At 48.9% G+C, this 27,136-nt stretch overlaps 2 protein-coding genes and 1 long non-coding RNA gene across 19 annotated transcripts in view; 1 reads left to right on the top strand and 2 right to left on the bottom strand.

Annotated features, from left to right (window-relative positions):
- The first annotated feature begins 85 nt into the window (after nt 1-85).
- Nucleotides 86-24,027, top strand: LOC121093952 (acyl-CoA dehydrogenase family member 11-like). 5 transcript variants are annotated; one of them, XM_040606975.1, is made up of 15 exons: nt 86-700; nt 4,168-4,400; nt 5,036-5,135; nt 6,078-6,195; nt 7,057-7,190; nt 7,292-7,450; nt 7,996-8,090; nt 8,370-8,469; nt 9,928-10,068; nt 10,867-10,959; nt 11,345-11,452; nt 16,553-16,724; nt 16,975-17,041; nt 17,342-17,501; nt 19,155-24,027. In XM_040606975.1, the coding sequence occupies exons 1-14, from the start codon at nt 401-403 to the stop codon at nt 17,466-17,468; spliced, it is 1,947 nt and encodes a 648-aa protein (XP_040462909.1). In that variant the 5' UTR covers nt 86-400; the 3' UTR covers nt 17,469-17,501; nt 19,155-24,027. The 5 variants fall into 5 exon arrangements, with proteins under 5 accessions (XP_040462909.1, XP_040462916.1, XP_040462900.1 ...); XM_040606982.1 differs by lacking the exon at nt 19,155-24,027 and adding an exon at nt 17,915-18,470; XM_040606966.1 differs by lacking the exon at nt 19,155-24,027 and adding an exon at nt 17,882-18,470.
- Nucleotides 707-16,546, bottom strand: LOC121093993. 2 transcript variants are annotated; one of them, XR_005829701.1, is made up of 4 exons: nt 11,965-16,546; nt 6,620-6,751; nt 5,680-5,985; nt 707-3,029 (listed from the first exon to the last, which is right to left on the bottom strand). It is a non-coding gene; the product is annotated as an uncharacterized LOC121093993 (long non-coding RNA). The 2 variants fall into 2 exon arrangements; XR_005829703.1 differs by having other exon boundaries at nt 707-2,105.
- MTMR3 (myotubularin related protein 3) overlaps nt 20,097-27,136 on the bottom strand; it is an 85,930-nt gene continuing 78,890 nt past the window's right edge. For 11 of the 12 annotated variants that reach the window (XM_040606914.1, XM_040606881.1, XM_040606923.1 and 8 more), the window contains one exon: nt 23,177-25,764. In XM_040606914.1, coding sequence (XP_040462848.1) covers nt 25,593-25,764 — 172 coding nt within the window. In that variant the 3' untranslated portion in view covers nt 23,177-25,592. Of the gene's footprint in view, nt 25,765-27,136 lie in introns of all 12 variants that reach the window. The other variant, XM_040606837.1, reaches the window with a different exon arrangement.

The following is a 27,136-nucleotide window of genomic DNA, read 5'->3' as shown; positions in this document are numbered from 1 at the left end:
TCTCATCTCTGCCCTGTTATCATCCCAAGGGATAGGGTGTGGGTGGGAGCACCCCCCTGGTTTCCCCAGCTCTGGAAATGGTTGTAATGAAGCACCCCCCTGGTTTCCCCAGTCCGGTTGGTTGTAATAGTTTGCCCAGCTGGCCGGGGAGGACACAGCGCTCTCTGAGTACTTGTGTTTTTCCAGGCCATTTTCCAATCTCTTTCCAAAGACCTTTTCCCTACTTCAGTTGACAACAGCTGCTGGAAAGCTCCTCCCTGAGGGAGGAGAGAAGACATAACTGATTTTTGAGAATAACTTCACAACATTAAAACAGAGCAGGATTGGTGCAGCCATCAGTTGAGCAAGGGCCTGGAGGTGAGCACCGTTGGCGTGACATGCTCAAGGGCTTTGCAGGATCATGTTTACCTGTCGCCTGCCTTGGTGGACATCCAGTGCTGCCTGCAAGCTGTGGCAGCCGCCTCGCTTTCTGCCTGGTGTCTGGGAGAAGTGCCAACTGCCGAGTTGTAAAGGAATCAACACAACCGTGGGGCAGGGGCAACAGGTGGATGCTCAAGAGAAACAAGTCTTAGAAGATCTGGAAATGCCCCTTGCAAAAAGGGAAATGGAGACCCTCTTCCAAGAGCAGCCTGAGACTGGGAACCAGTATTTGGAAGACGCTTTGCTTCGGAGTTACTTGAAAACACACCTTCCTCCCAAGGTCTGACATGCATGTTTGTGTTTCTGTGTGTACACAGTACAATTCTGGCTAGGGTGCTGTTTAACACTGTGAACTGAACTTTTCTGAGCCCTTTTGTGGGGTTGGAGTGTTTAACTGGGAGGTTTTTATCAGCACTTTTTGACGCTGTTTATCTTTGAATCAATGCAGGGGTGAAAAATACTGCCAGGGCATAAACAGAAAGTGGCTTAGTGGAGTCCTGTGACCAGTTTGGGTCTTGCAACAGGAGTGTTGTTTTGGGATTGTCAGTGCAGGCATTTGTTGTCTGGTCATCCAGAGAAAGAAATTTCAGAGAAAGGAAAAAAAGTAAGGTGCTTCCAAACTCTGTGGTGCGCTTCCACTTCTCTCTTCAAGAGAGGGGCTTTTAAGGAAATTCCTTTCCGAAGGAAGGTATGGGGCTGTTCTCAGCTGAGCGCTGAAGAGGATGCAAAGGCCCGTGAGGGTTTGCTTGTTCTCAGCACAGGTCGTTGACTTTTCTGGGTTGCTTTTCAGGCAGGGAAGGCTCTCTACAAGTTTGCATGGGTGCAGAGAGGTGGGGTAAGACCCTGAGCTGTGGGACTCTTGTTCTGTGAGGTCCAGTGCTACAGGAACCGCTGGAAAGAGACAGCTCATCTCACTGGCTGTCCTCTGCTGTCACCCCAAGGACCACAGCTCTTTTCCACTTCTCACAGACCAGGTCTCATGCAGCAGAGTGTGACCTCTCTGTGATTTATTCCAGCAGAAGCAATATAATGACCTGTAAAGCTACCGGAGAGGCAGAACCTGGCTTTCAGTGACACCCTTCCTCCCTCTGCTTGCTCTTCAGGTCTGTGAGGCCTTACAGACACAGGATAGTAAGAGTTTGGTGACAGTGTTGGGAGTTTGCTTTTGTCACAGCCATCACAAAAGACAGGAATGAGGCCTCCCTAAGGACCGCTGTGGCCTTCTTGCCAAAAAAGAAAACAGGGAAAGGGGGATGTCTTTGGGCAACCATGAAGATCTTGCTCCTAATCTTCACCTTTGAAAGAAGCATGATTCAGGTCTCCCAAAGAATAAAAAGGAACAGTGCTGTATTTCACCAAGGCTGAGAGTTGCTTTCCACTCCTTCCCCCAAAAGACAAAAGTGGCTGCAAAATCTAGCGTAGAATCAGCAGCATCTCCCGTACATTTCTGTGCTTGGTCCCAGCGGGGCAGTGTTGCCTCACTGCTGAAAGGCAGAGCCCGGTCTGTGCTGTCTGCTTGATGCAGCACCCACTTGTTCGCAGCCTAAGAGCTAGCTGAACACCTTCCTCTCCAGGAGAGCAGCAACAGATGAAGCTTTGTGTGTCCCACTGAAGCAGGCATCACGCTGGAGGGTGATTCCTGTTGTACTATTCATCTGTGTTCAGTGGTGAACACAGAAATTTTCCTGGAATGAAGCAAAAGATTTCTTTCTTTGCTGGAAGTGATTTCTGGAGAACACAGAAGAAAGCACCAGCTTTTTCCGGGCATCATTGTGAAGAGGCATCTGTTGATTGGGTTTTTATCTCCCTAAAAATATGTCCTTTAATATAAAGGATCATGTTTGCACAGTTAATGTGCCCTGGGACATCAAAGGATGAATTAGGGTGAATGAGACCACCCAGCAGATGCTGCTGGGTAGCAGCTTCAGCCCTGACCCTAACGGTTTACAGATGCCCTCTCTGTATCCTGGTGTACGTTTTTTGGAGCGCCCAGGCTGTTGTGTGTTATGTTCAGCGGTCACAAACATAGGAGCTCAGATTTTGTTCTTCATAGGAGCTCAGATTTTGTTCTTTTACCTTGAAAATAAACACATTCACTTGGGCAACATGGTGATTTTTTTAAGGTTAAGTGTGGTCAGGGCATGAGCTCACAGCTAGGCAGTTGGGTTGTTTGGGGTTTTTTTAGAGAATGTGGTTGAGGTGAAGTGATTGTTGCAGTCTGAGTTCACTGCAGAGACCCATTTGGTAGACTCATATTCTTCTGCCTACAAAAAACACCTGGTAAACAGTTCAAAGTTTCTTGTGCTTCAGGGATCAGCAAAGTCCATGAACCCTGGATCTTAGGTTATGCCTCTAAAACAACCTCCAAATTGTTATCAAGATATGATAAGCATTGGAGGCATACACCCATCCCAGCTGAGCTCCACCGAGAGCAAACAGGAGTACGGCACAAGCTGTACTGGTTGACAGGGTTCTCGTGCATGGTTTTGGCTTGTTTTGTGATTTTTAACTCTGTTTCACCATCCACCTGAAGGAAAACTGGCTGGTCTGAGGATGGAGACTTCCAGAGTAGGAAATGGGCAGTGTGTGCTGGATCCTCATTACACACACTGAATGGCAGAGTGATGAAAGAATCAATCATACGGGATGTAGTTGAATGAAAAGTCAATACAGCGGGAGGCAGGGAGAGGAAGAAGCAGTGTTTGTATTTCATCAACAGCAAATTAATGTTCTGTAATTGCACCGTTTTGGGTAGAGCAACTACAGGGTTCACCTCCACGATTGTTATATTGAGAAGGAAATGAGCATCTCTTGAGGGGTAGAGAACAGCAAAAAAATACTTCCCTGATGAAAGCAAATCTAGACCAGGTGCTTCTTTGACCCCCAGTATAGTCTTGTATGTATTGAAGCTGATGAGCATCCAGCAGTGCTAGAGGTTGGGGTCTGCCTAATTTAATCATTCATAAGTCAGGTTATTTAAGCCTAGGCAAGTTCACCAGGCTTTGGCCACAGACAGCGAACAGCACTTGCAGAAGGCAATTCCTGTCACCTTGAAATAGGTATCTGAGAGGGTTGGAGTGAATCACTCCTCTGCGGGTGCCAGTTTCGCTCCACTAACTACGGACAGAATACTCTGTCCAAGTCAGCCAAGCCTGGCTGAAACACGGGCACATGAATCCTTATTCAGGGCCATTCAGGAGGCTGGATGCATGGTAGAAATTTTAATCTAGACACCCTGCGTGCCAGGCTGAAGCTCAAGTGACTGCTCTGTCCCTCCTTTTCTAATCTGATAGTTAAGTAACTGCTGAGCCTAGTGGAAGCTTTCCATTTTTGGCAGCTGTTCCCCTGGCATTCTTCTCCAACAGTAAATCACAGAGTGGCTGAGGTTGGAAGGACCTCTGGAGATCGTCTCGTCCAACCCCCCTGCTCATGTACATCTGTGGCATTCTCAGTGCTGATACAAAAGCTCTTCTGTCTTTTTTAAAATCCAGAGATGCTGCCAAAAGTAACTTGAAAAAATTATTTTGGGGCAAAAAAAAAAAAAGTGACAGCTGAGCACAGCTGTGCCAGCAGAGGCTAAGAGACAAGCTGTCGTGCTGCATTACTGAACGCATGGAAGGGCCAAGTGGCAAGAGACCACTAGCGCCGCAGGACAATATGGTTAATCCTCTGCCTTTCCAGTTAGGACTGGCTGAGGCTTCTTGCCTTCCAGGGACATGCTGAAGGGCTCTTGTTGTTGCCTCACAGGTACTGGAGGAGGTGAATCAGGACCTGGAGAGGTTTGGAAACCGTCTGCTAACCAAGATCAAACCTCTAGGATGGGAATGCGAGTTGAACCCCCCAGTGTTTCGGCAGTATGATGCCTGGGGGCAGCGTGTGGATCAAATTGTCACCTGCTCAGCCTGGAGGAGGATGAAAGAGATTGCGGCAGAAGAGGGGCTGATTGCTGAGGCCTATGAGAGAAGATACTCCAGCTGGAGGTAACTGGGGGAGCCTGGGAATGACTTGGTGCTTTCCTGGTTGTTCTTAGCAAGCTATATTCAGCATCTTGTAGGACTGAACTTCTTGTTGTATAATGGGTAACAGATGATGCACGGACAAAAGCACACCTACCGCTGTACTGAACAGCAGTGTCTGTCCACTGCAATGTTCCACAGCAGCAATGATAAGCTGTAACTAATGGCCTACAGTTGATCATAATATTCTTTGATGTCACCTTCCTAATTCTGGGACCTGGGAGTTCCCTGCGCTGCTCCAGCTTTACAAGCATTAGTGGTAACACAGCTAAAGATCTGGGATTTACTTGTGGTTTCATTGTATTCCAGCCTCTGGAGATAGACTCACATTTCTTTTTTTAAAAAACCTGCTCTTAATGTGCACCAGCTGGCAAGCAATGCCTTTCATCTAGCCTTGCCCTGGCAGTCCCTCTGGGATGGAGAAACTGCTGCTCCTCTTCTCTCTTCCTGGCTGAAACAGTTTTTGCCCTCTCAGAAATAAGCGGTCTGATTCTCACCTGTTTTGGCTGTATTTTGTTCCTCTCCCTACTCAAGATGTTTTATCCTCCTGTTGTTAACTGCTGCATAACCTGTCTGTTTTCACTCTTTTTCCTTCCCAGTCGTTTGCATCAGGCTGTCAAACTGTACTTGTTTTCAAGCTTCTCTGGAGGTTTCAGCTGTCCACTGGCCATGACTGATGGGGCAGCCAAAGTCATTGAGGTATGAGCTTAGCTGGTCTCTGAGCGCACAGCCCATGGCCTGGCAGGGCTGGTTAGAGACTGGAGCACTGGCCCAGGATGGAGGAGAGCTGATCTGCCATCTGGCTCTGGGCATGGCCCGCCCTTGCTCTGTGACTCAGCTCTGTCACCCACTGCCTTTCTCCTTTATAGTTACAAAGCCTTTGTGTCCAGGCTAGCTTTTATGTTTATTTACAACACTGTGGACAACAAGGCCTTTGCTGCACATTAAACCTGTGGCACTGCAGGTAGTTGGAAAGGCATCCCATATGTTTTTACTACAGGATGGTTTGTTTTCATGTTTCATGTGTGGAATGGAGTTACATGTATTGGGTCAGATCCATACCTGATGTAAATTAACCAAGCAAGCAAGACTTTTCCAGTCTGAAGGTTTGGCTCTGCATCCTAGTGACACCCTTTGTACCTCTGTCAGTGGCTATGCAGGATGCAGAGAAAAGCTAGCTCTTAAGAAGCTAGCTCTGGGCATTTAAATTCAATAAAAAGAAAAAAAAGCACAAGGTTGTTACCTTTTTCCTGCAGCACTTTGGGTGCTGGTGACATCCAGCGTATATGAACATATGCAGATACCCTGGCACACGTGCTGTTTTGAAAGCTCTCTGTCCAGATGTCTGGCAGTGCAGAAATCCGAGGCGGGTAGGGGATGCTCAGCACTCTTCTTTGCAACACAAGTCCGCACCTTCTGTCTGCACAGTGCTCCAGCAGCCGTACAGGAGCCAGACAGTTTCACAGACTCTCAGCAGTACATGCAGATGCTTGGCAGTGCAGGACACTCGGTGCCCCGCTCCCCTGCTTGCAGACTGTCTGTTCAGAGCCTAGGACACACCAGTGTGAGTTAAGGCAACTGTCTTGATTTCATCTACTGTGTTATGATCATCTTCGTTTTTTTCCCCCTCCCCCAAAACAGTCGCTAGGTTTTCCTGTATCTCTGAAAAGTGCTTTTGACCACCTGACATCCCGTGACCCCAAGAAGTTCTGGACCTCTGGCCAGTGGATGACTGAGCGCAGGGGAGGCTCTGATGTTGGTACGTGTTCTGAGGTGGGAAGCAACTGCAGCAGCAGTTAGATGTGTTAGCGAGAGCTGAGAAAATGAGTGGTATGGGGAACTTACAAAACCAGGTAGCTGGTTTAGGAAACTTCAGCAGGAGTCATCCAAATCCTCTGCATAGCTCTGCTTAACCAACAAAAGGCCCAACTTCTGTCCACTGATGCATGCAGTACACACAGGCAGCTGCAGCGTGTGTTCCTCGCACAGATAACACACTGCCACATTGATGTCTAGCTCTATAATCTAAACCTCGAGCAAGACAGTTAGACCCATCCCAGCTGGGACTGAGTAAGCATTCTTGGCCTTCGACTTTTATTCCTTGGCCAATGTTACTAATAGCATGATGGGCCAGGAAACCTCAGAACTCTGCTGAGGAGACAGAAATGTGGAAGGGGAGTCACCTGCATCTGATGAAGCTGCAGCTGGTTTCCTGGTGGAAGAAGTGAAAGGGTCAGCCGTGGAGTGAAAGATGTGCATCATTGCAGGACTCCCAGTTCCGTAGCACCCTTTGTTTTTCTTGGCTGTGGTAGCTCCTAAAGAAATGGAGGCATTTGGTTATACACCGTGGTGCATTCTGCTTACAAAGCACTGCCAGTACCAGGTGTAATTCTGGAGCAACTGCTGGAAAGGCTCACAGTTAAAAAAGCATATTTCCTTTCTAGTGCTTAACTCTGGCTGCATTTCTTATCCAGGGTCAATGAAAGAGATTAGCAGCTAACCCATACTCCATCTTGATAGCAAGAGGTGACTTCAAAGAGCTGCCGCTTAACCCGAAATTCAGCATTGATTAATACAGAAGTTCCTGTAAAGACAAGATGATCTTCTTTCTTTCTTTCAGCTAATGGCACAGAGACAGTGGCCAGAAAGCAGCCTGACGGTACATACCGTCTCTATGGCTTTAAATGGTTTACATCGGCTGCCGATTCGGATGTGACATTAACCCTGGCCAGGGTAGTGGATGCTGAAGGAAAGGTAAACCAGTGCTGTTTGATAGCGGAACCAGGTGAAGGAGCAGGGGCATTCTTTTTCTTCCTTGTTTCATTGTAATGAAATCCTCTTTGCATGCCTTTCAGTGGCCTCAGGGTTCCAGTGGCCTGTCCCTGTTCTTCCTGAAGGTTCGAGATGAGGAGGGGAAGCTAAACAGCATCCAAGTGCAAAGGCTGAAAGACAAGTTGGGCACACGGCAGATGGCAACAGCAGAGCTATGGCTAGATGGAGCTAAAGCAGAGCTAGTACGTAAGGTTTCACCTTCCTGTTGGGACTGGGCTGGCTTGGCATGGCAGACCACTCCTGGGGGTTTTGGCAGTGATACCAACTGAAAAAGTTCCTCTCTTCTACCTCTGTGGCTGGCTGTTCACTTTGCAGAACGCTTCACCAACAGGGCTGTGTGTGGAACAGAGCTGAGAAGAGCTCAGGAAAAGTTGAGAGGGAAGAAAAAATTAAAAAGTCATTTTAGGCTGGTCATTTCCCTAATCCAGTTGCATTGACACAGCTGAGGGACAGTTTGATGTAGCATGCAGGTAGGAACAAGCAGCAAGGGCCAGAGCTGATTGTACTGACACGGTCTCCAAAGCCACCTCCCTGGTCACGCCACAGGCCTGGCTGAAACGAGACAGCCATATGTTAAAGCAAGCAGATCTCTGTGGTGCCTGAGGACAGAGGCAGGGTGGACAGCCTATATCTATGTATCTGTTGACACAGTTTTCACTTTGATATGTGTCCACTTCCAAGGCTGTGTGAAAGGCTCACATCAGCCTTTGTTCCTTGATGCTTTCAGATCTCTGCAGAGGGTCGCGGAGTGGCCTCCATCTCCAACATGCTGAACATAACTCGGATCCACAATGTCATTTGTGCAGTAGCTTCCATGAGAAGGTAAAGGCAGCATGGACCCCCCTGCCCAGAGCTGAACAAGCAGCTTGTCAGGACAAGGGGACTTTGCAATGCTCAGCATTGCAGCCGATTGACATCTGATGCCTTTGCAGGCACAGGTCTGGAAGCCAGCAGTGCTGGAGGAGGTTGGCCTGTGGGTGGGTGACCGAGGCTGGCGTGGTACAGCTAGGCAGGGTTCTTCCAATGCGGGTGGCTCGAAGGAAAAGCTCAGAAGTGGAAGGTTGCTGGTCTAACTGCTTTCCCTGGCTGTATTCTCTCTAGGATGATCAGTCTGAGCAGGGAGTATGCACGCAGACGGGTTGCCTTTGGGAAGTGCCTCAAGGACCATCCCCTACACATGCAGACGATAGCTCGGATGGAGGTGAGGCTTTCGGGAGCTGAGCTGAGCCTGTGGGCAAGGAAAGAGGGCAGAGATCCTCAGCTGCTAATGAGCACAGCCAGCTTGTTTCTGTGTGCAGCTGTCAGATGTAAAGGCTGTTTCTGCTACAGTGAGATGTACGCAGCAGGGAAATTGCCATATTCTAGTGGGATTTGATCTGATGATAGACCTAGCTTCTCTGCTGGACTTTAGGTTGTCCTAAACAACAATTACTGGGGAGCTATCCTGAGAGGAGTGCCAAAGTTCATGCATGCACCTACTATGATTTGCCATGACCTCGGCAAGTTGGTCATTAGCAGAGTCTGAGTATGACACCATGGTCTCCTAAACTGCAGTTAACAGACTCTTGTCCAGGACTGATACAGACTCATCCAGCTTTCCTGGTAGCTCATACACCAGATGAGCTGTTCCCAGCAGGCTTGAAGAATTCCTGAGTAGTCACCATGTACTTCAGTTTCTGAGAAGTTTGTCTTCACTGTGTACCTGCACAGTGCTCATCACCATAAGACACCGAGTTGAGTACAGCCTCTAGGTGTGAATGTCATTTAAGGCAATAGGAAGAGAGAGCAGCATGAATTGGCACTCTGGCTCTGGGAGGAATTTTGTGTGTGGGCATTCGCTCGCTGCAGAATGTCTCACAGCTTTGCCACCACTGCAAGCTGTAGCAGCTCATTAAATCCACAGGACACAGGTGGCTTCCCATCCCTACTAAAACTGCACAAAGAAGGCACACAGTTCTCCTTTCATCTGTCCAGGCACTGCTTCTTTTCTTAGGTGGTGTAACACCAATGCTTGCCCTTGGTCTGCAGTAGGTTCGTGCAAATTTTAAAAACAGTATTTAAAAATCCTCCTGCAAAGTGGGGGAGAGGGAAAGTGGTCAACATCTGTAAAACATAAAGCTCCAGCATCTCTTAGCCTGTGGCCAGAACTCCACCTCTGAAAGAAAGGCCAGATGCTATGTAGTCCCACAGCGCATCATTATGCACAGGGGCTACAGAGCTCCACATCCTGATGCTTCCCAAATCACAACTTGCCAGGGAAGTTGCTTAGCAAGAAATCTGTCAAAGACCTTGCAGATCCTGGTGCTTGGAGGCTGACCAGATGTGCGGTCTCACATTCCTTACCCTTGGGAAGGATGTGGATTTGTGACCTGAGTGCCTGATGGGAGCTTTGATAAGGCTCCGAGTAGGGCTGATGAAATAGTATTGCCCCTTTCCTTATGCTAGATTGCAGTGCCCATAGTTCATGCTGTGTGCTGTGGCTGGTCTGTGGTCTTTTTCTATGAAGCTGTGGGTCCGTACGGGCAGAGGTGGCATTTTACTGACATCCCACTATTGCATATCCCTTCGAGATATTCTTGTGGCACCTCAGCAGATCAGGCGTGCATCAGCCTGAGTCATGGATCCTTGCCAGTGAAACTCCCCACTTCTCTGCTTGCAGGTGCAGACACGAGGGGCATTTCTGCTGTTTATGGAGATTGTTCGTCTGCTTGGTCTTGTAGAAACCAACATGGCGAGTGAGCAAGACCAGCTTCTCTTGAGACTGCTGATACCAGTTGCCAAACTGTACACAGGGAAGCAGGTATGGAACAACCAGTTTGATTAGCCAGGAGTGGGGCTGTGTGGCACATTAGCAACCACAGGGCTGGAAAGAGAAGTGGCTAACACGGCCAGCGTGAAGGGCAGCAAGCAGGGGATACCAGCAGTGACCTCTGGCTGCAGGACCTGTGGCAATTATTGCTCTGCATTGCAGCTGGAGTTGTGGGTAGGAGACTTGCCCCTTTGCTCTCAAGGCCACAGATCAGCTGTCTGATCCGAACAGACGGAGCCAGCGCTGTCTGTGAAGTACTCCACATGCCCCAGAGGAACGCTGCTGAGGCTGCCCCAAGACTAAGGTGGGGTGCTGAGCCATGGGGAGTATCTTTCCCCTAGTTATGAATAAATAGAAGAGGAGGTGTTAATAGCTTAGCGTTAGCTTTAACTTCAGGGGTCTGTCCCTCTTCTGTTTGCCCTTAGCTTAAGTACCCAGAAGCTTACACACCATAGGCAAGTAGAAGGTAAAGACTCCTGAACTAGAGCCATGTACTCCTGTGTACCAAGCAAACCACAGGTTTATCCTTGCCTAGAGAGGACTGTGCAGAGACAGACTGTCCCTGGACCTTCTCCCACAGTCTGACTGCTCCTGCAGGCCCCCTCTCAGTGCTACTCAGTCTTCATTCCCTGGGCTGCTCCTCCTGCATATAATGAGCAACCTACCTCAGCAAATCAGTGGGTCCCAGTCAGTCCCACCCCAGCAGGAACTGCTGTGTGATGTTAGAGGTTTCTCTCCACTCTTTCCCCTTGTGCAACGTGGATCATGTCAGCTCTCTGCATTTTGCAGGCTTCTGCTGTTGTTGTTGAGGCAATGGAGAGTTTTGGAGGACAAGGTTACATGGAGGATACAGGCTTGCCAGTCATAGTCCGTGATACTCTGGTAAGGAAGCAGCAGCTCCTGTGTGTCACCTAGTCCCCTGCACAGTGTTGCATGGTTGCCTGCTAAAGACATGCGCAGTCCTCCCCAGACTCACTCCAGGTGTGGCAGCTCTTTCCTAATTGCCTTCCAGCTGAGCTCAGCCATCACCAGGGAGGGGATGTGATTTGTTGCTGGGGTTGTTTCCTAGCTCAGCAATGGAGCTGGGGCTCCTAGCTCTCATCACCACTGCTCCTTTCCGCTTGTGGTGAGGTAAGACATCTCTGGAGATTTCCTTGATATCCCTTAGCGCTGCCCCATGCCTTTGTTTCCTCACATTTCCCTTTCTTCATTGCAGTCTCCCCAAAAGGCTCTTTCATGTTCTTCCACAGTCTCTTCTACCCCCCAGGTACTGTCCATATGGGAGGGAACAACAAATATCCTGTCACTTGATGTCCTGCGATCCCTCACCAAGAGTCAAGGACAGGTGATGGCTGTGTTCCTCTCCGCAGTACAGGTAAGCCCACATCAAAAGCACTGGTCAGCCTGATGTGCCCACTTTGGCGAAGTCTCATTTGGTGTTTATGCTCCTAGTTGAGATCAGCAGGGAATATGAGCAAACTGAAAGCTTTAGACAGGTATTCAGAAGGTGTCTTACAATTCTCTCTTTAAATAGCACTTACAAAAGCAGAACGCAGGCAGTGCTCATTTTGGGATCCTTGTGTGCTGCAAAAAACGCAGATGCTTTCATCTCAGCAGTGAAGAGTTTTGCATTGTCAGAGTTCCTCATGACGAGTACCGATACAAGTATATTTTTAACGTGAAAGAGTCACCTTCCTGAATCCAAAATAATTTTGTGGGTTTGTTTCTTAACTGGAAAAACACCACAAGACTGCTGAATATTAAACCTTCACTAGGGTTACCGACTGCGTTATGACTTTCTATTTTTATTCCCACTGAAAAGATGGAAAGAGCCAAAGAAGTTCCTTTGCTGCATCTTTAGATTTGCTGTCCCCTGGCTTTACTTACAGGCTGCTCTTTTGAAGGTGCGCAGGTGACAGGCAGTCAAGGAGAGATCAAAGCAGCTCAGAATTTCATGAAGGTAAACGAGCATCAGCTGGTTTGATAGGTCACATAAAGGGAGACAGGAACTAGTCTGAAAGGCATAATCGGTGTGTCAGTCAGGGATGGCATTATCAATCCAGACAGAGCAATCCACATTACCTTAGCCCCGACACAGGGAGGGAATCCTGGGCATCTGGCGTGCTGGATTTGACCATGCATAGCCTTCACTTTCTCATCCAGACCCCTGGGGAAGGGAAAGGTCTGGGTCACTGCGCTCCCTGCAGCATTGACAGCTGGATAGAACCTGAGTAATTCTCACCAGTGGCTGCCGTGGGCATCTTCTGTTAAATTTCAAACCCACAACTCAGATGCATTCTCTACAGAGCACCTCTCTGACCTCCAGAGGTGAGTGTCTCCTTGCCATCCTCTCAGACAACTTTTGATAAAGGAAAAATACCTCAAACAATTTGACTACCAAACAAGAAGGCCAAACCTGCTCATAAACAGCACTAAGCACACCTGCTAGTTAAAAAGTCAACTGGTCCAGCTGTTGATCAAAAGCAGCTTAGTCCGACACCGAAGGCAGTGGAGTGGAGAAGGAAAGGAGCTGGTGGCAGGCTCTAAAAATAATTTGGTAAGAAGGCGGCCTCCCCAGCCTTACACTTTGCTAATCTAAACAAATACCCCACTGAGGTGCTATACCACAGTCCTCGGAGCACCTCACCAGTGTAGCTGAGAGGGCCCCTCCAGCTTTTTAACAACTGGATCATCAGAGAAGCATTAAAGAACACAGCAACATGATTCAGAGCAGGTACCTGCCCAGCAGTAATATTGAGATTTATTAATTAACAAGCTCATCATTGCTCTTGCACTCCAGCAAATCATGCTGTATATGAGACTGGAGGGTGAACAAGCGAGCACTGACTTTAAAGGTCTCCAGATTCCAGTAAGTGCCGTTGCATTTGCTGCTCACGTCACACTGAAGCTGCCTCCATTTGCACGCAGAGCAGCTGGAGCTGGGAGAGCAGGATTGATGCACAGATTCTGGGTATAACAGCTCATACTTGGCAAATGTAACCTGGACGTGCCAGAAGGCTTTTCCCTTATGCCTCCAGCAGCCAGACATTGGAAAGGCAGGCTGGGAGGTATGTCTGCAGAGTGCCTCTTCAGCATCAGGCAGGCATGTGCAGTGTTTCTACACCAGAATCAGGGTTTCACTCACAGGTGATAAACAACCTCTTTTTGAGCTCCAGGTGTCCAAATTCTTTCGGTGTCTGGGAGTCTTGCTCATTTTGAAACATTCTTCCCATTCACATCTATTGAGGAAATCATTTAGCCCTTCATAAAGGGGTTTTCTTTTTATTGGTGCACACAAAATGAGTACAATTTATTTTATGTTTGTCCATCCAGGTTCTCAGTTTTCAGGATTTGTGCCCAATGACAGGCTGCTTCAGAGAAAGCAGCATTAGGACTTAGTACAGCGTAGCACCTTGTTCTCTGAAGGTCGTATCTCAGATACTTCCCCCCTGGCCCCACTGCCACCTATTTTTGCTTTTATCCTGTGCCACTTGCCTCTGCTGATGGTGGGATACTTACTGCTGACGGTGGTGTGATCTAGGACCAGGAACCCAATGTAATTATCCCCAGAAAGAGGGAAACACAGAGAACTTCCTCATCCTTGCATAATGTGATTATGAGAAGCCGATGTTTTAGGGTTCTTGATACACAGGCAAGTGTATTACAAACCACCTGGTCCAGAGGTAACGAGTCTGCAAAGTCACAGGAGAACACATGGTGAAAAGGGCAAGTGTGAGAGACTGTCCAGCTGCGGTGGGAGTTTCAGGTGGATACTGCACGGGGGCAGTCACTTCATGTTATACTAAAAATTTATTAGCTGGAATTTTGAGCCAGAGTGTTGGGTGTACTTTAGAATTCAATTACACTCTGAAAAGTGACTCTAAAATAGCACCGGGGAATTATTTGATCATTGCATTTTATTCATTTTAGATTAAATTTGGTCACGTTACAGTACAGTTGTGTTTCTGAACGCCAGGCCTGCGAGCATCTTGCAGAGCTCAGAATCGACCATCTTATGCATCAAGAATGACTGCGTAGGGCTGAAACTCTAGCTGCAAATCAGACATAATCTAGGACATGTGATAGTCTTTTCAGGTCCTTTTCAAACCATAACCACAATTATAACACAGCAGAAAATAAATGTAGGTTATTAAAGTGAGGCTACGTATTTTCTTGAAGCATTAACATGAGACTTGTGCTTCTAGGCCTGTTTTGAACGTTCTTCCTGTTGCTGTATTTTTAAATACTCATGATTAATCTTTTAAGTAAAATACCATTCTGACAATCTTGCTCTGCTAGTGACAGCACGGCATCTTAGAATTCCTCAGTCAAAAATGAAGAAATCAGAAATATTGGAGCTCTGAAGCTCTTTTGCTCTCTGATTTCAGTCAGAAAAGAACTGTACAACAGGCACAGCGATGCCGTGTGTGCGTGCCTCCCCTCAGTTACACCCTACGGGAGCTGTAGCAGATCAACATGCAGGAGAGGAAAAAAGGAGCTGCTTCTGCCTCCAGCCTCCCTTAAGCAGCTCTCCAGCCTCTCGCTTTCAAATGCAGGGGAGGATGTGGAAAAACCCAGCTTGATCTTTCAGAAGATTCAGTGCTTTTGGTTAGGAAAAGAATGAGTGTAATCTGGGGGACAAAAATAAAGGTGTAAATTATTGGAGAGCAGAGAGAATACAATGTCTTTTTTGCCCCCTAAGGTTAAAATGATGATTTTATATTCCTGGTCTGTACTGCCCAGGTCTTTAAACCTTAAAAAGCAAGGCAGCGTAGGATGTCGCTGTTCGTACCTCAATCATTAGTGTGAGGGTGCTGATAGAAAAGCATACGTCGTCTCTGTGCTTGCCCTGTGTGCTGCTGGCTTCCACCCAAGCTGCTGGGAATAAGTTTATGCCTTTGGGGTCTTTGATTCATGTTAGCAACAAGCTCTGAGCTACTTCTAAAACATCTTATTAGCATTCTGTGGGCTCGGAGGGTTCTTTGGACTTTATCTTGGCACTAGACCTAACCGCTTTAATGATGGTGTTTTTGTATTTGTACAGCACATGCTGTGAGTATTTATGTACCGCTTTGCCTAGAGCACAGAATAGCATCCATTGAGGATTGTGTTTTTCTTGTATTAATAGTCAGAAAATACAGGGCAATGGTGAGGCAGAAGGTGTCATGCACAGACGTGCTGCAGAAAACAAAACTGGGTTCAGCTTGTGAGGTCCAGAGTCCTGCTGTGCAAAAAGCTGGATTTTCACGTACCAGCAAGAGGAACTGCATGATTGCTTAAGCACAGAAAGCCTCAAAAACATTAAAAAAAATCAGTTCTGCGCAGCAGATACTTGTAGGCTTTAGCTTGATAAATAGCTTGCAAATGAGACTAATTAACAAAACGCACCTCCTACCACCTGCTCTGCTACTTAAATACATAACGGTTCTTTTTCACGATTCTGTCCGAGGTAATCCTTGAGTTCTACTGCAGAGAGACAGGTCTGAAGGTTGTGGAGCAGTTACCGGGGCACGCGAAGCTCCTGGGCTGAGCCCACTGACACAGGCAGGGCCAGCCCCCAGTGCAGGCAGTGCAGGCAGCACAGGCAGCGCCTGGGGCGGCCGGCCGGTGGTTGTGGCTTACTTGGCTGCAGCAGAGCCCAGCTGGAAGTGCTGTGGCAGGGTGCAGGGTCTGGAGGCTGGCGACGGCTGCGTGGGTGAGAGCTGGCTGCTTCTCCACGTGCGGGACTTCAGGGGGGACCAAGCTGTCAGCCCAGCCTGGCAGCTCCATGCAGGAGGCACGCGCTCGTGCGATCCCTCGTAAGGGGGAAGCAGAGATTAGAGGCTAGCCTCTGCCAGGTGCATCCAGGCAGCCATGGGAATGCCGTGTCAAAAGGGCAACTGTTTTGGACTCTCTCGACAGGGTATCGCTTGTGCTGTCACAAGGCAGTTGGGACACTGGGGAAGCAGCAGCTTAGCTCAACTCGGGGGAGCTTTTAGGTGGTGCTTTTAGGCACAGTTAAACGCCTGATGTCCATTAGAAACGGGCCGCTCTGGTCCTGGGGCCCTTCCCACCGACATGACTTGCAGAGAAAAGCTCCTTTAAATCTGAATTTTCCTGCCTGGACACAGCTGTAACAGCTTTGTGGAAGTAAAAATATAAAAATGGGAGATTTAGAACCCTATACAGGTATGTAATTAGAGAGAACTGGGAATGGGATCTGGTCCCCACATACATCTGGAAAGCCAGCACAGGAACAGCAACGCGGTGGCTCTGGCTCACAGGTGGTTTTCACCTTCAGGGCAAGGCTGGGAGTTTGCTTTTGGCACCGTCCCCTTTCCTGAGGCCACAGGGTGCCCTGGCTGCCCCACCTATGGCAGTGCAAGTTACAGCCACCTTGATTTCAGCTGCTGGATGTGCTCAGGCTTTCACCAGTCCTGTTTCCTTGCGGAAGGTAAATATGCTGTAATTTTTCCTGCGATTGTTTTCTTTGCAGAAAAAACTGGAGCTGGCTTCGAGCACTATGAAACTGGAACCCGCCGTCAAGCAAATGCGGGATGCCATCAGCAGTCTTGTGCAGTTCACACGAGCAGCTGGCTCAAAGGGCGCAGCGACCATGGAGCTAGCAGCCAGAGACTTCTCCTACACCCTAGCAAGGACCTACGCAGGTAGGGGGGAAGACAGAAATGATGGATTTCAGCCCAGGAAAGGGCTAGGAACCAGTCCTGCAATGGCCTGGTTTCACACCTTCTGGGTAAAGGGTGGAGTTTTGAAGAAAGCTTGGTCCCCACCATCTGTCAAACTGAGGCAGCCCAGCCTGGCACATGCTGCTGGAAAGTAACCACCACCCTCTTTTTTACAAGCCCTTGCTGTTTTGGCTGGAGCCCGGGAATACTGATGTCTCCCACTCTTCCACAGGAGCTCTTTTAATTGAACATGCAGCTCGGCCTGACGCTTCCTCCACAGACATCTCTGCTGCTCGAAGGTAAGCAAAAACCTCCTCTAGCCCTCACCGCTCTGGGGGATTTCTTGTGCAATGCAGCGCGGCCTTTGCTCTGCCCCTCCATGTGACCTGACCTCTGCCATGGTGAGACCCAAACTTTCCACCATCACCGACGGAGACAAACAGCATTCTGGGCTGGTTGTGTCAGCATCCTGGCTTTTCCCTGCCACGGGGAATCTCCATGCTAGCAGTGATGAGGGAGCCAAACTGGGCAGGCTTAAGTGGAAACCGGCACTGTCTGTGTCACAGGGCTTGGACAAACTGTTGTTGTTCTCTGTTCAGGTGGTGCAACCAGGAGCTGTGCCCTGTGGCCACCGAGTTAGAGAACAGCAGCTACGAGGCTGAGGAAGCGCTCATGGACCACGCGCTGGTGTACGAGGGCAGCCCTGCCGGCCGCAGCAGGCTGTGACTCACCAGAGGCAGCTCAGAGGGCCAGCAGAAGGTGGGTTGCAATCCAGAACAAAAATTAAAAAAAAAAAAATCCTCAGCCAGCCACGAATTACAGGTGGGGATGTTCCACCAGGGCCAGACGGAATCCTTCTGGAGTAACCCCCAGCTGCATCACCCGCTCCATTCCGCAGCCCACTGCTTTTGTGCTGAGTTATTTGCCGACGCAGACACAGAGATTCAGTTTAAGATGCTGAAATGTTCTTACTGTGGTTTGGGCAAAGGCTAAGTGGTCAAATCCAGATAACGACTTGAAGCAGCAGCTCTTCAAGTGCCAACCAGGTGTTCTTTTTAAACCAAAATCAAACTGAAAATGATTCGAAACTGATTAAATACAAAACCCCACCATTTTTCCGTGTTCACCTTGCTTTCTAGTGCTGCACACAGCCTTCCACCCTGGCCTGCCAGGGATGGGGTTTTCTTCCAGGGCAGCCTCTTACACCCGCTGCAGCTGTGAGGAGGGCACAGGATTCCTCCATGGGCACAGTTCCCTCCACGGGCACCGCTGTGCTCGGCTCAGGACCCCCAGCTCCGTGGCTGATCTTGGCAACTCGTTGGCTTTGTAACCCAAATTTTCCGTTTTCCTAGCCAAGGTAGGCACAGGGCACTGCTTAGTTTAGCTTGTGCTTTTGATTTTTTCCTTTTATGTTGTACCTTGTCTCAAATGTGCTTTGCTTTTACTTTAAATTAACCTGGAGTAGGGGCTTTACCTTCTCACATATTGTTGGGGACTTTGTCCCGATCCACTGTATTTCAAACACAGGACACAGTAAATTGCTATTTGCAGCTCCAGAAATGGTTGGTGTCAACATCAACGCTGCTGTGCAAAGATGTTCTGTAACAGTTCAGGGGAGGAGGCAATTTCAATTACATCGCTCAAACTACATCAAAATTGTATAAGTTGATACCAAAATTAAAGAAAAAACCCCCCACTTCCATCATTTTTCTTAAGAAAGCTTTTTTTTATTCTCTGTGACCTCCAGAAAGCTTATTAATTCCCTGTGCATCATCCTAATGATGCTGCAGTTCATACTGACATGAATTCATAGAATCATACGTTTGGGTTGGAAGGGACCTTAAAGATCACCTAGTCCCACCCCCCTGCCCTGGGCAGGGACACCTTCCACCAGACCAGGTTGCTCCAAGCCCCGTCCAGCCTGGCCCTGAGCACCCCCAGGGATGGGGCACCCACAGCTGCCCTGGGCAACCTGGGCCAGCGCCTCACCGCCCTCAGTTTCTTCCTTATATCTAATCTAAATCTGCCCTCTTTCAGTTCAAGCCATTCCCCTTGTCCTGTCCCTACACATCCTTGCAAAAAGCCCCTCTCCAGCTTTCCTGTCGGCCCCTTTAGGTACTGGAAGATGCTCTAAGGTCTCCCTGGAGCCTTCTCTTCTCCAGGCTGAACAACCCCAGCTCTCAGCCTGCCCTCACAGGAGAGGTGCTCCAGCCCTCGATCATCTCCGTGTCCCTCCTCTGGACTCGCTCCAGCAGGTCCACGTCCTTCTTACGCTGGATGCAGTGCTGTAGGTGGGGTCTCACCAGAGTGGAGCAGCGGGGGAGAAACACCTGATGTTAAGTTTTAGATTGAAATCCAGTAACCCTCCACCTAAGCAAGCACCTAAGGAGTGACTGCTCTCTTCACCCTCAGCCCATCAGTCTACCTGCTTGGTGTTACTCCGATACCTAAAAGTTTTCAGTTAAGAAGTTGCTAATGACAGAAGCAAACCAGACACAGAACAGCCAGTTGGCACATGTAGCTGCCAAGCGCCGCAGCACCTAGGGTGATGCACGGGAGGAGGGGAAGGGGCTGTTTGCCCAGCACAAAGGTGTCCAACGCTCCTCCAGTGCCAAGGCCTGTGGATCCAGGAAGAACCACTGCCCCAGCACTGCCTCCGGGGAGCGGCACCGTGGGGACGGCTCCAGGGCTTGCTCTGTCCTGGCGCATGGACCACGGGGCTGAGCCGAGGGGAGCTTCCCCCAAACCACACAACGACCGTTTAGCCAGACCCAGCACCGAAGGGTGCTCCGCCACACCATTTCTCTATGCCTGTTACAAGTGCGTTGAAGTCAATAAAGACTATTTGGGTTTGGAAAATCTCCTACATCCCTGTAGTTGTTTGGTGCCAAAGTGCAGAAGCCTGCAGCGCTGCCGAAGTCAGGAGAACGGGAAAGGGAGAGACACCACTTGACTCTGACCTACACGATGACGGCAGCAGAGCCCGTCGCCGGATCTGCACATGGGAAGGGCAGAAGGGTCTGACCGAACGCACTGAATGCAACACAAAGCGCAAGTCATAGTGTTAGAGCTGTCTGCAGAGCTGCTGATAAACCGCTGGGACCCTCTGCTCTCACCGAGCGCCCATCTCCAAGGGACAGGTCTTTGGCAAGCAGCAGCGCCTTCCGTGCTCACTGCCCATCTCTGATGCCATGTCACCCCTGTCCTATGTATTTCACATGAGTTTTTTGAACACCAGGTAACTACTTCCTAATACATGAGCTATAAATTTGCCTAAAAATAAGCCCCACAAACTGGGAGCTCTGCAGATACACCGATACAGAAAACACAAGGGACTGTAAAATTGTCACTGTGTAGGAAAATGACAAATTTATTAAGATCTAAATATTCACTCTGAGGCTACAGCAGAATAAATGCTGTTACAAACAAATAAGCACTAGGGTCTAACACTTTATACTGCTGCTAACAGCTCTCTGCTCTCATAGGTTTGCATGTTTTAAAACATTTAATGTTCTTGAAGTAATTAATCAAGACTTCAGATGTCATTTTAATACAAATTCCACCAAAAAAAAAAAAAAAGTACAATCAAATGCATCACCTGTTGCCACTGCAAGGTAAAAATCATTTAATAACATAACTATGGGAAATTGGTTTAAAAAACATATTTGTTAAATAGTAAGATAAAACTTTAGCAGCATTTAAAAAATTTGAAAGTCTGAAGAATATGGTAATCTTAAATCCCAAAAAGCTACAATCCGAGCTCCAATGCCTGTATTATGCGTGTAAAAGGAAAGGATGGGAATTCATGATTCCTCCGCCCCAGAGATGGCACGTCTGTGTGGCGTTGGGACAGTATGACAGACAACACTCGTACAGACGTGGCTGCATTAAAAGGTCACGTCTCTCTTTCTGCATCCTTGCTCTAGTGCTGGTGGGTTCCCTCTGTAACAAAAAATCGAGCTGAATTGTTAAAAAAGAAACTTCACGCTGCCTGGGCTTGGTCTGGGCTGCCGCCTCGGTGCTGCCCTGCTCGTCCTGCAGCACGTCTCTGCCAGCAAGGTACCGAGCTGCCCCCCAAGCGGCACCCGCCTGTCCCTTGGAGAAAATCCCACCAGGAGCAAAAGCTGTGCCCGACAGCACAGAGCGCAGCACCGTGTGAGCAGGGGCTGCATCGCTCACCTTACCTCGTGAAACAAAACCGAGCCTGAACTGCTGCTTTTTAACCAAGCAAGGTAATGCCATGGAGCTCAGGAGCCAGTTCCCAGCGATGGAATCCAGCTGAGGGCAGGTCTAGGGACTATGGGAAAACCTGATCCAGATCCTGCACCCGAGCTGCCCTTCGCTCAGCACCGTCTGAGCGTCTCCTTCCACACAGCCCAGCAAAACGACGTATTTAACTGACTCTGGACTCTTGTTTTCAAAACCTTGGCCGAGTAATTCAGGATCTATTGGAGGATCCGTTACAGACTAACCAGAAAACACTGCACACCCTCATCCGTTACACGAGCGCCGACTCTGCTCAGCTTTCCCACACGTGGCCACTGCCCTTCGCAGCCTCACACCAGCTCAAAGCCTCTCCCAGCGTGGGCTGTCCCACACCGACAGCCCTTCCCAGGTACTGGAATGGTTCCCAACGCCTTCATCCCCCTCACCACCAAAGAGCCTTTGGGTTTCCCTCCTACACGCGACCACTACCATACCTCACCCGTACGACGACGCTGGGATCAACCAACTGCTCCCGGCTGGCACGATCCCTGCCGCTGCCTGGCTCCTGCCCCGCCTGGGGACCTGGGGACAAGGGGCCTGAGGTTCTTGGAGATTGTCTGGTTTCTCAGCCACTAATGCTATTTGTAAGGCTCCCAATAAGCCCTGCAAATCGCCTTCGCACGCGACAGCACTGAAGCTGCGTGTTGCGATAGAGCCCTGCTGCCCTTTCGGGCTCCCGTGCTGTCTGACAGCAGTAACAGGAGAGAGGGCAGGTTTCCACTAGGGAGGATGGATCACCGGGAAATGAGCTTCTACACGAGCTGGGCACTCCTCCCGCGGACCTGCCAGGACAGCGATGCCCCCTGTGTGAAGCCCCTCTGCACAGGAGATTTAAAAATTTAAACACTCTGTGGGAGTTTAGAAGTTCCCCAACTCCCTCAGGCAGCGGCAGAGGAGACCCGTGGGGTTTGGCTCGGCATTTCTGGAGCACACAACACCCAAGGAGCGTGGTGCCCCCCGTAACATCTACGGCTGCCGCCCTGCTGCAGAGTAATGAGTTACTCGAAAAGCACTTACAAGTAACTCAAGTATGGAAAGGAGCTACATAAAATCAAATTCTGGCGTATAATGGAAAACCTGCTGTTCCTTTGCACGTTCTTAATAGTGCAAAACATGATATATGCTTTTTTTATTCCTGAAGCTATAAATACCACTGCCTGCTGTGACCACAACTCTGCGCAGAATCTGCAGTTTTGTTTGATTAAATAAATACTGTAAGATTATAAAGCAATTGTGCACAACGCCTTGCGAGTAGAACAGGCCTGTCCCAAAGTAACTCAGAGTTGCTTAAGGAGCTCTTCATTCAGTCCCTCTGAGCGCCGAGGGCAAATCCTCCCTCTTCAACTTCAAATATGTAAGAAAAGAAATAACTGACAGAGTACGAGCTTATGTGACAGGAGCGCATGCAGCCAGGCGCCTGAAACGAGCAAGCCGTCCTAGGAGAATGAGAATAATGGGACCCTTGTGCAAGAGACTTTTGCGGGACAAACAGCAGTTGAGTTTTTCCACCTTCCGGGGAAAGATTGAAAGATACGAAACCTGAGTGAGTTTGGTTTGTTCCCAAAGAGCCACAGCTCCACCATCCAGCATCGAGAATAAGGCAGAAAGTGTGCAAATGAGAACGGAGCCCTGACCTCCCCACCGTGCTGCCGCTGGGCGAGTTGCTGGTGCTTCCTCGCTGCAGGGGAAGGGAGACGTTGGGCTTCCTTTTCCAAACGTCACTGGAAGCAGGGCGGATTCCCTGCCGACCTGGGATACTCCTACGTTTGAGCTAATGCCATTGGATCAACGCTTTGAAATGACGGTCAAGTTAAGGGGAAAAAGAGAAACGAGGTACCGAGGAAGAGGAGACTCTTCCAGAGCCCTCCAGCCTCAGAAAACCGTGCTGATTGTACTGGCAGGACCTGGTGGTGCGTGTGGTTTGTGTCTTTCCCCCCTCCCTGGGACTCTTGCACCAGGAAAACCAAGCTTAATATTTTTTTCTTCTAAACTTAGGAGCAACAGTTTGCTGTTCCTTGCAAAGACACACAGTGGAAAAGAAAGCAAGAGGAGGCCTGCTGCAGCCTCCTTTTTTCAAAGGCCTTGGTGCTTCTGCTGAACCTCAAAATATATCGCCTACAAAGGGCAGGGAAGAAAAATAAAAAATTAGAAAGTGTGTTAGCAAATGCTCCCATGCAAAAGTCTAAACTTTATTCACTTTTATTTATATATTTAACAATTCTAAAGTATTTACTTCTCGCTTTGACAAAAATGAAAAATATAGGAGCACTTTACTCTCTTTAGGAGAGAAGGGTTATATATACAGCTGTGGAGAGATACTGGTTCCTCCTTTACATACAAAGAAAAATAATATTAATAAAAAAAGTGCTTCATCGATCAAAAAAAGACTAAGAGCTGCAAGCATTTATTCACACTGTACATCACAGACCCCAAAAACCCGTATCATAACCTCTTGGCACCTGTCATTAGGAACTGCAGAATCTTAGACTTATTTTTGACTGTCTATTTGCACCACAAACCCACACAACGTTAGTGTGCAGAACTACACCATGTCCCCTAAAGTCAAACCTCTACTCGCCCCCTCCGCGAAGAGCCCGAGACGGGAGCTGCACATCACCCTCCTCCCGCTCCAGCTGTCTCTGCTCCCCACGGAACAGCAATGCCTACGGTTCTATTCCAGATACTCACTGCACTGGTTTAGGAACAAATACTTCTAGATACAACTCAACTGGAGGACCCATCTTTTTTTATCTTTGCTCTTCCCTCCTGACGGTTTGGAAACGTTTCAAACCCTGTACCTGGGGAGGTCCCGAGACGCTTCCTTACCAGACCCCCTTCCCATAAGGATGCAGGCTACTATGCTAAACCAGCCTCCTGGACATTCATTTTTGTCTTGTCAATCTTCAGCTTACGCCGCAGCAGTGTAACGATCCTTGCAAAGGGTGTGGGAAGTTCAAAGTAAAAAATAAAAATACTTTGACATTTTCCCATCGGACCTAACAAATATTCTGAGATGTTTTTTTTTTTTTCTCTCTGTGTGATACTTGCTTTGGATTATGTGATTCTGACATTCCAGGGAAGGGAAGCACCCCTTTCCCAACGTTTCTTAGATTTTGAGCTTCTGTATCTAGGACTCTCAAACACTCCAGCAGGATTCTTGAGAATATCACAAGAGAAGCTGGAACTTTGTCTAGGCAACACACTGGGAAGCAGGATCTATGTTTCTTCCTTGCCAAATTGCACAAAGCAGGCTCTATCGAAAGGAAAAGGGGATGAGTACCTAACACTCATTTAAAAACATCTATTCAAGAGATTCACACTTCAGTGAGGTGACTTTAAAAGCGACTCAGATTGGGACAGAAGGAAGAAGGGGAAGCCACGATGTATTTCAGGTCTTTTATAAAATCCTCTGGCAGGTTTTTCCTGTGGAGTATACTGAATACAGACTGGAAAAGGAAGAGACATCCCAGGAGAGTTACAAGCACCAGTGCACTCCTCACGGCCCGAGCCCAGTGAAAACACCAGCATATCACAGTTGCTCTTTCATTGGTTTCGATAGTCTCATTAAAGTGCGAGTCTGGACAACAGCACGCCAGCCTGTTTGTACGAACCGTGACAAGTGCACTGCTCCAAAAGTAGCTTCGCATCGAGTAAACCATCCTACAGATGGGGCAAGGACAGAAGGTGAAGGTCTTCTACTTTCCCACTCGGTTTAAAATAATGAATTGCATTTTACAGAACTTCAGAGAGAGGTGCCAGTGTAAAACCCATCTCAGCTCGGCAGCCTGTTGGATCCCCGCCTCACCTCTCGCTAACAAGCACGCACCTGCCTTAGCCAGCGCCGTCCAGGTGTTCCCGCTCCAAGCCACAGCGGCAGGGGTGGTGGCAACAAAACACGGAGATGGTGTGTGCGAGTACGGAGCCGCTGAGCGTGGAAATCGGGCATTGATTCCCCCTTCACGCAGCGAGGATAACTAAGCCCACTCTAAGAACAGAGAGGGAGAGTGCTCTCTTGGGAAAGAGATTCCCATTTCTTCTAGCAGCAACAGGTTCCCAAACAGCAGTTTCTTGTTTGGAAGTAACAGGAGTGATTGAAAGCGCTAGCACTGATGCTACAGGTATTCACGCTTTGCACACTGGCTGGACTGATTCCCCTCTTCTCTCCTCCACAAAATCATCTGTCTGCAACAGAATTGTCTGTCTGCAACGGTTCAGCAGTGGGACAGTTAAAAACAAAAGGGAAGTCTGGTTCTGGCACCAGCTCCCTTCCCACTTCCACAATCTTCCAGCAAACAAACAAACATATATATTATTATATATATATATACACACACACACACACACGCACGCGCATAGACACATACACACGGATAGGACAGAAAGGAAAGGGGGAATAGCTGGAAAAGGTGAATCCCACAATCCAGCGGTACGTCCTTGAGGTCTGTCCCACCAAGCAGTGTTCCACGCCTCAGCCTCCAAAGTGCACCGCTCCCACATCCTCCCAGCCTCAGCCCACCCAGAATCTGCATGTCTGTCGGGGAAGAGGCGGCATGGCTGCTCCCCCGCTGCTTCGAGGCTGGAACTTTAATTTGACGTGGCAGTGATGGGTTTATCCAGTTCGAGATCGAGGCTGGAACTGCTGGGGTGCAAGCTGCTGTAGCACGATTTGCAGACTCTGCTGGGTTCAAAGAGCTGCTGACTAGGAACGGGCACCTTCTGGTTACAGCAACTGGAGCAGAACACGTTTCCACAATTCCTTGCATGGGAAACAGAGGAGAAACGGAAAAGAAAAGATTAGAAGCAGTTCAACAAAGTTATCCGAGTTCTAAAATTATACTATTCACAGTGTTGTGATGGGATCAGCCCTGGAGACTGCAGCTGCTCCTTCCTAAGCACCGGGATGCGTGCAGAGGCAGCCCTCCAACACCTGCACCCCGTGCTACTCGCTCCTAAAGCTGAAGTGGAGCTCTAGGGAAGGGACACCGGGAAGGAGCATAAAGCAAACTACAGTACAGAACTACAGCTCATTAAACGTCCCTGCAGCAACAGCTCTTCTGTACAACACTGTCTCGTGTCAAACTGCAGGGAACTTACCCCTCCAGGGAACAGGGGTAAGCTCTCCCCCATGCCCTGCAGAGTTCAGGCACGGTGCTGCTCATCACTGTCACTGCTACCCCGGGGGACACGGCTAAGAGAGGGGCTAAAACGGAGCAAGCAAGGGGCCTTCCTCCGTGAGGCTGTGGGGAGCGTGGTGTTCTGCCCCCTGCTCACATTACTGATCCAGCTCTGTGTTCGAGACAGACCAGATACTGCAGTCCTGGGAGGAGGTAGGAGTCTCTGCTCCTTTACTCTTCCAAAAGCATGTGCTGCTAAGTACCAGCACAGAGACAGTTTCTTCTGTTTCTTTCAAGTGCGCAGCTGGAGGGTTTAAGCATAGGACAGATGAAAAAAAAAAAAATAATCAAACCCAGTTTTGGTTGATTGAATCCTCCCGTAGCCCCAGCAGCACCGTCCCTTTTGCAGCGGTCCCACGCTTCCGCATAAAGTAAACTGAGTCAACAAGGATCATGCAAAGCCACGAGACGGGCAGCCAGGTATTTCATGCTCAGAAATGACAGCGACGCTGCAGCAGGGTGAGCAGTCTCATACACATTCCTGTCAGATGTCAGCTGGTGGAGGCACGCTGGCGCATGCACCTCACAGGAGGCAGGGACAAAATTTAAATCTTGAAAATAATTACCTTATCTTCTTGCAGCCCCCCTCAAAACCTGCTGCTGCTCAAGCTAGCCTGGTGTGCCCTGTCCTCCAAACTCATCAGTTCTTACAAGGAGTTCAGAACAGCACTCCAGGGACCCGAATTTTGCAAGTTTACCTCCATGCCTGACGCCCTTTTCATTAACTCTTTGGCATCAGGATTTTCCGCCGTTATTGTGCTGCGCTAGAACAGATTCGCTCCTGCCAAGAGACTGACAGAGAATCCTGCCTACACCCAGCAGCTTTGATTAATTCTTCATTGCCAAGAGATAAGATTTCCAGATGCTGGTCACTGACAGGGAAGGAGTCAGCAGAGAAATCCCATTTCTCACTTCAATGGGCTAATTTTCTCAGCTCCGCACAGCGGCTCCTGG

The sequence above is a fragment of the Falco naumanni genome, chromosome 1, assembly GCF_017639655.2.
Source record: "Falco naumanni isolate bFalNau1 chromosome 1, bFalNau1.pat, whole genome shotgun sequence".
In the NCBI taxonomy this organism is placed as follows: domain Eukaryota; kingdom Metazoa; phylum Chordata; class Aves; order Falconiformes; family Falconidae; genus Falco; species Falco naumanni.
The sequence above is the reverse complement of the archived record's forward strand: the minus strand, read 5'-3'. Positions and strand labels throughout refer to the sequence as shown.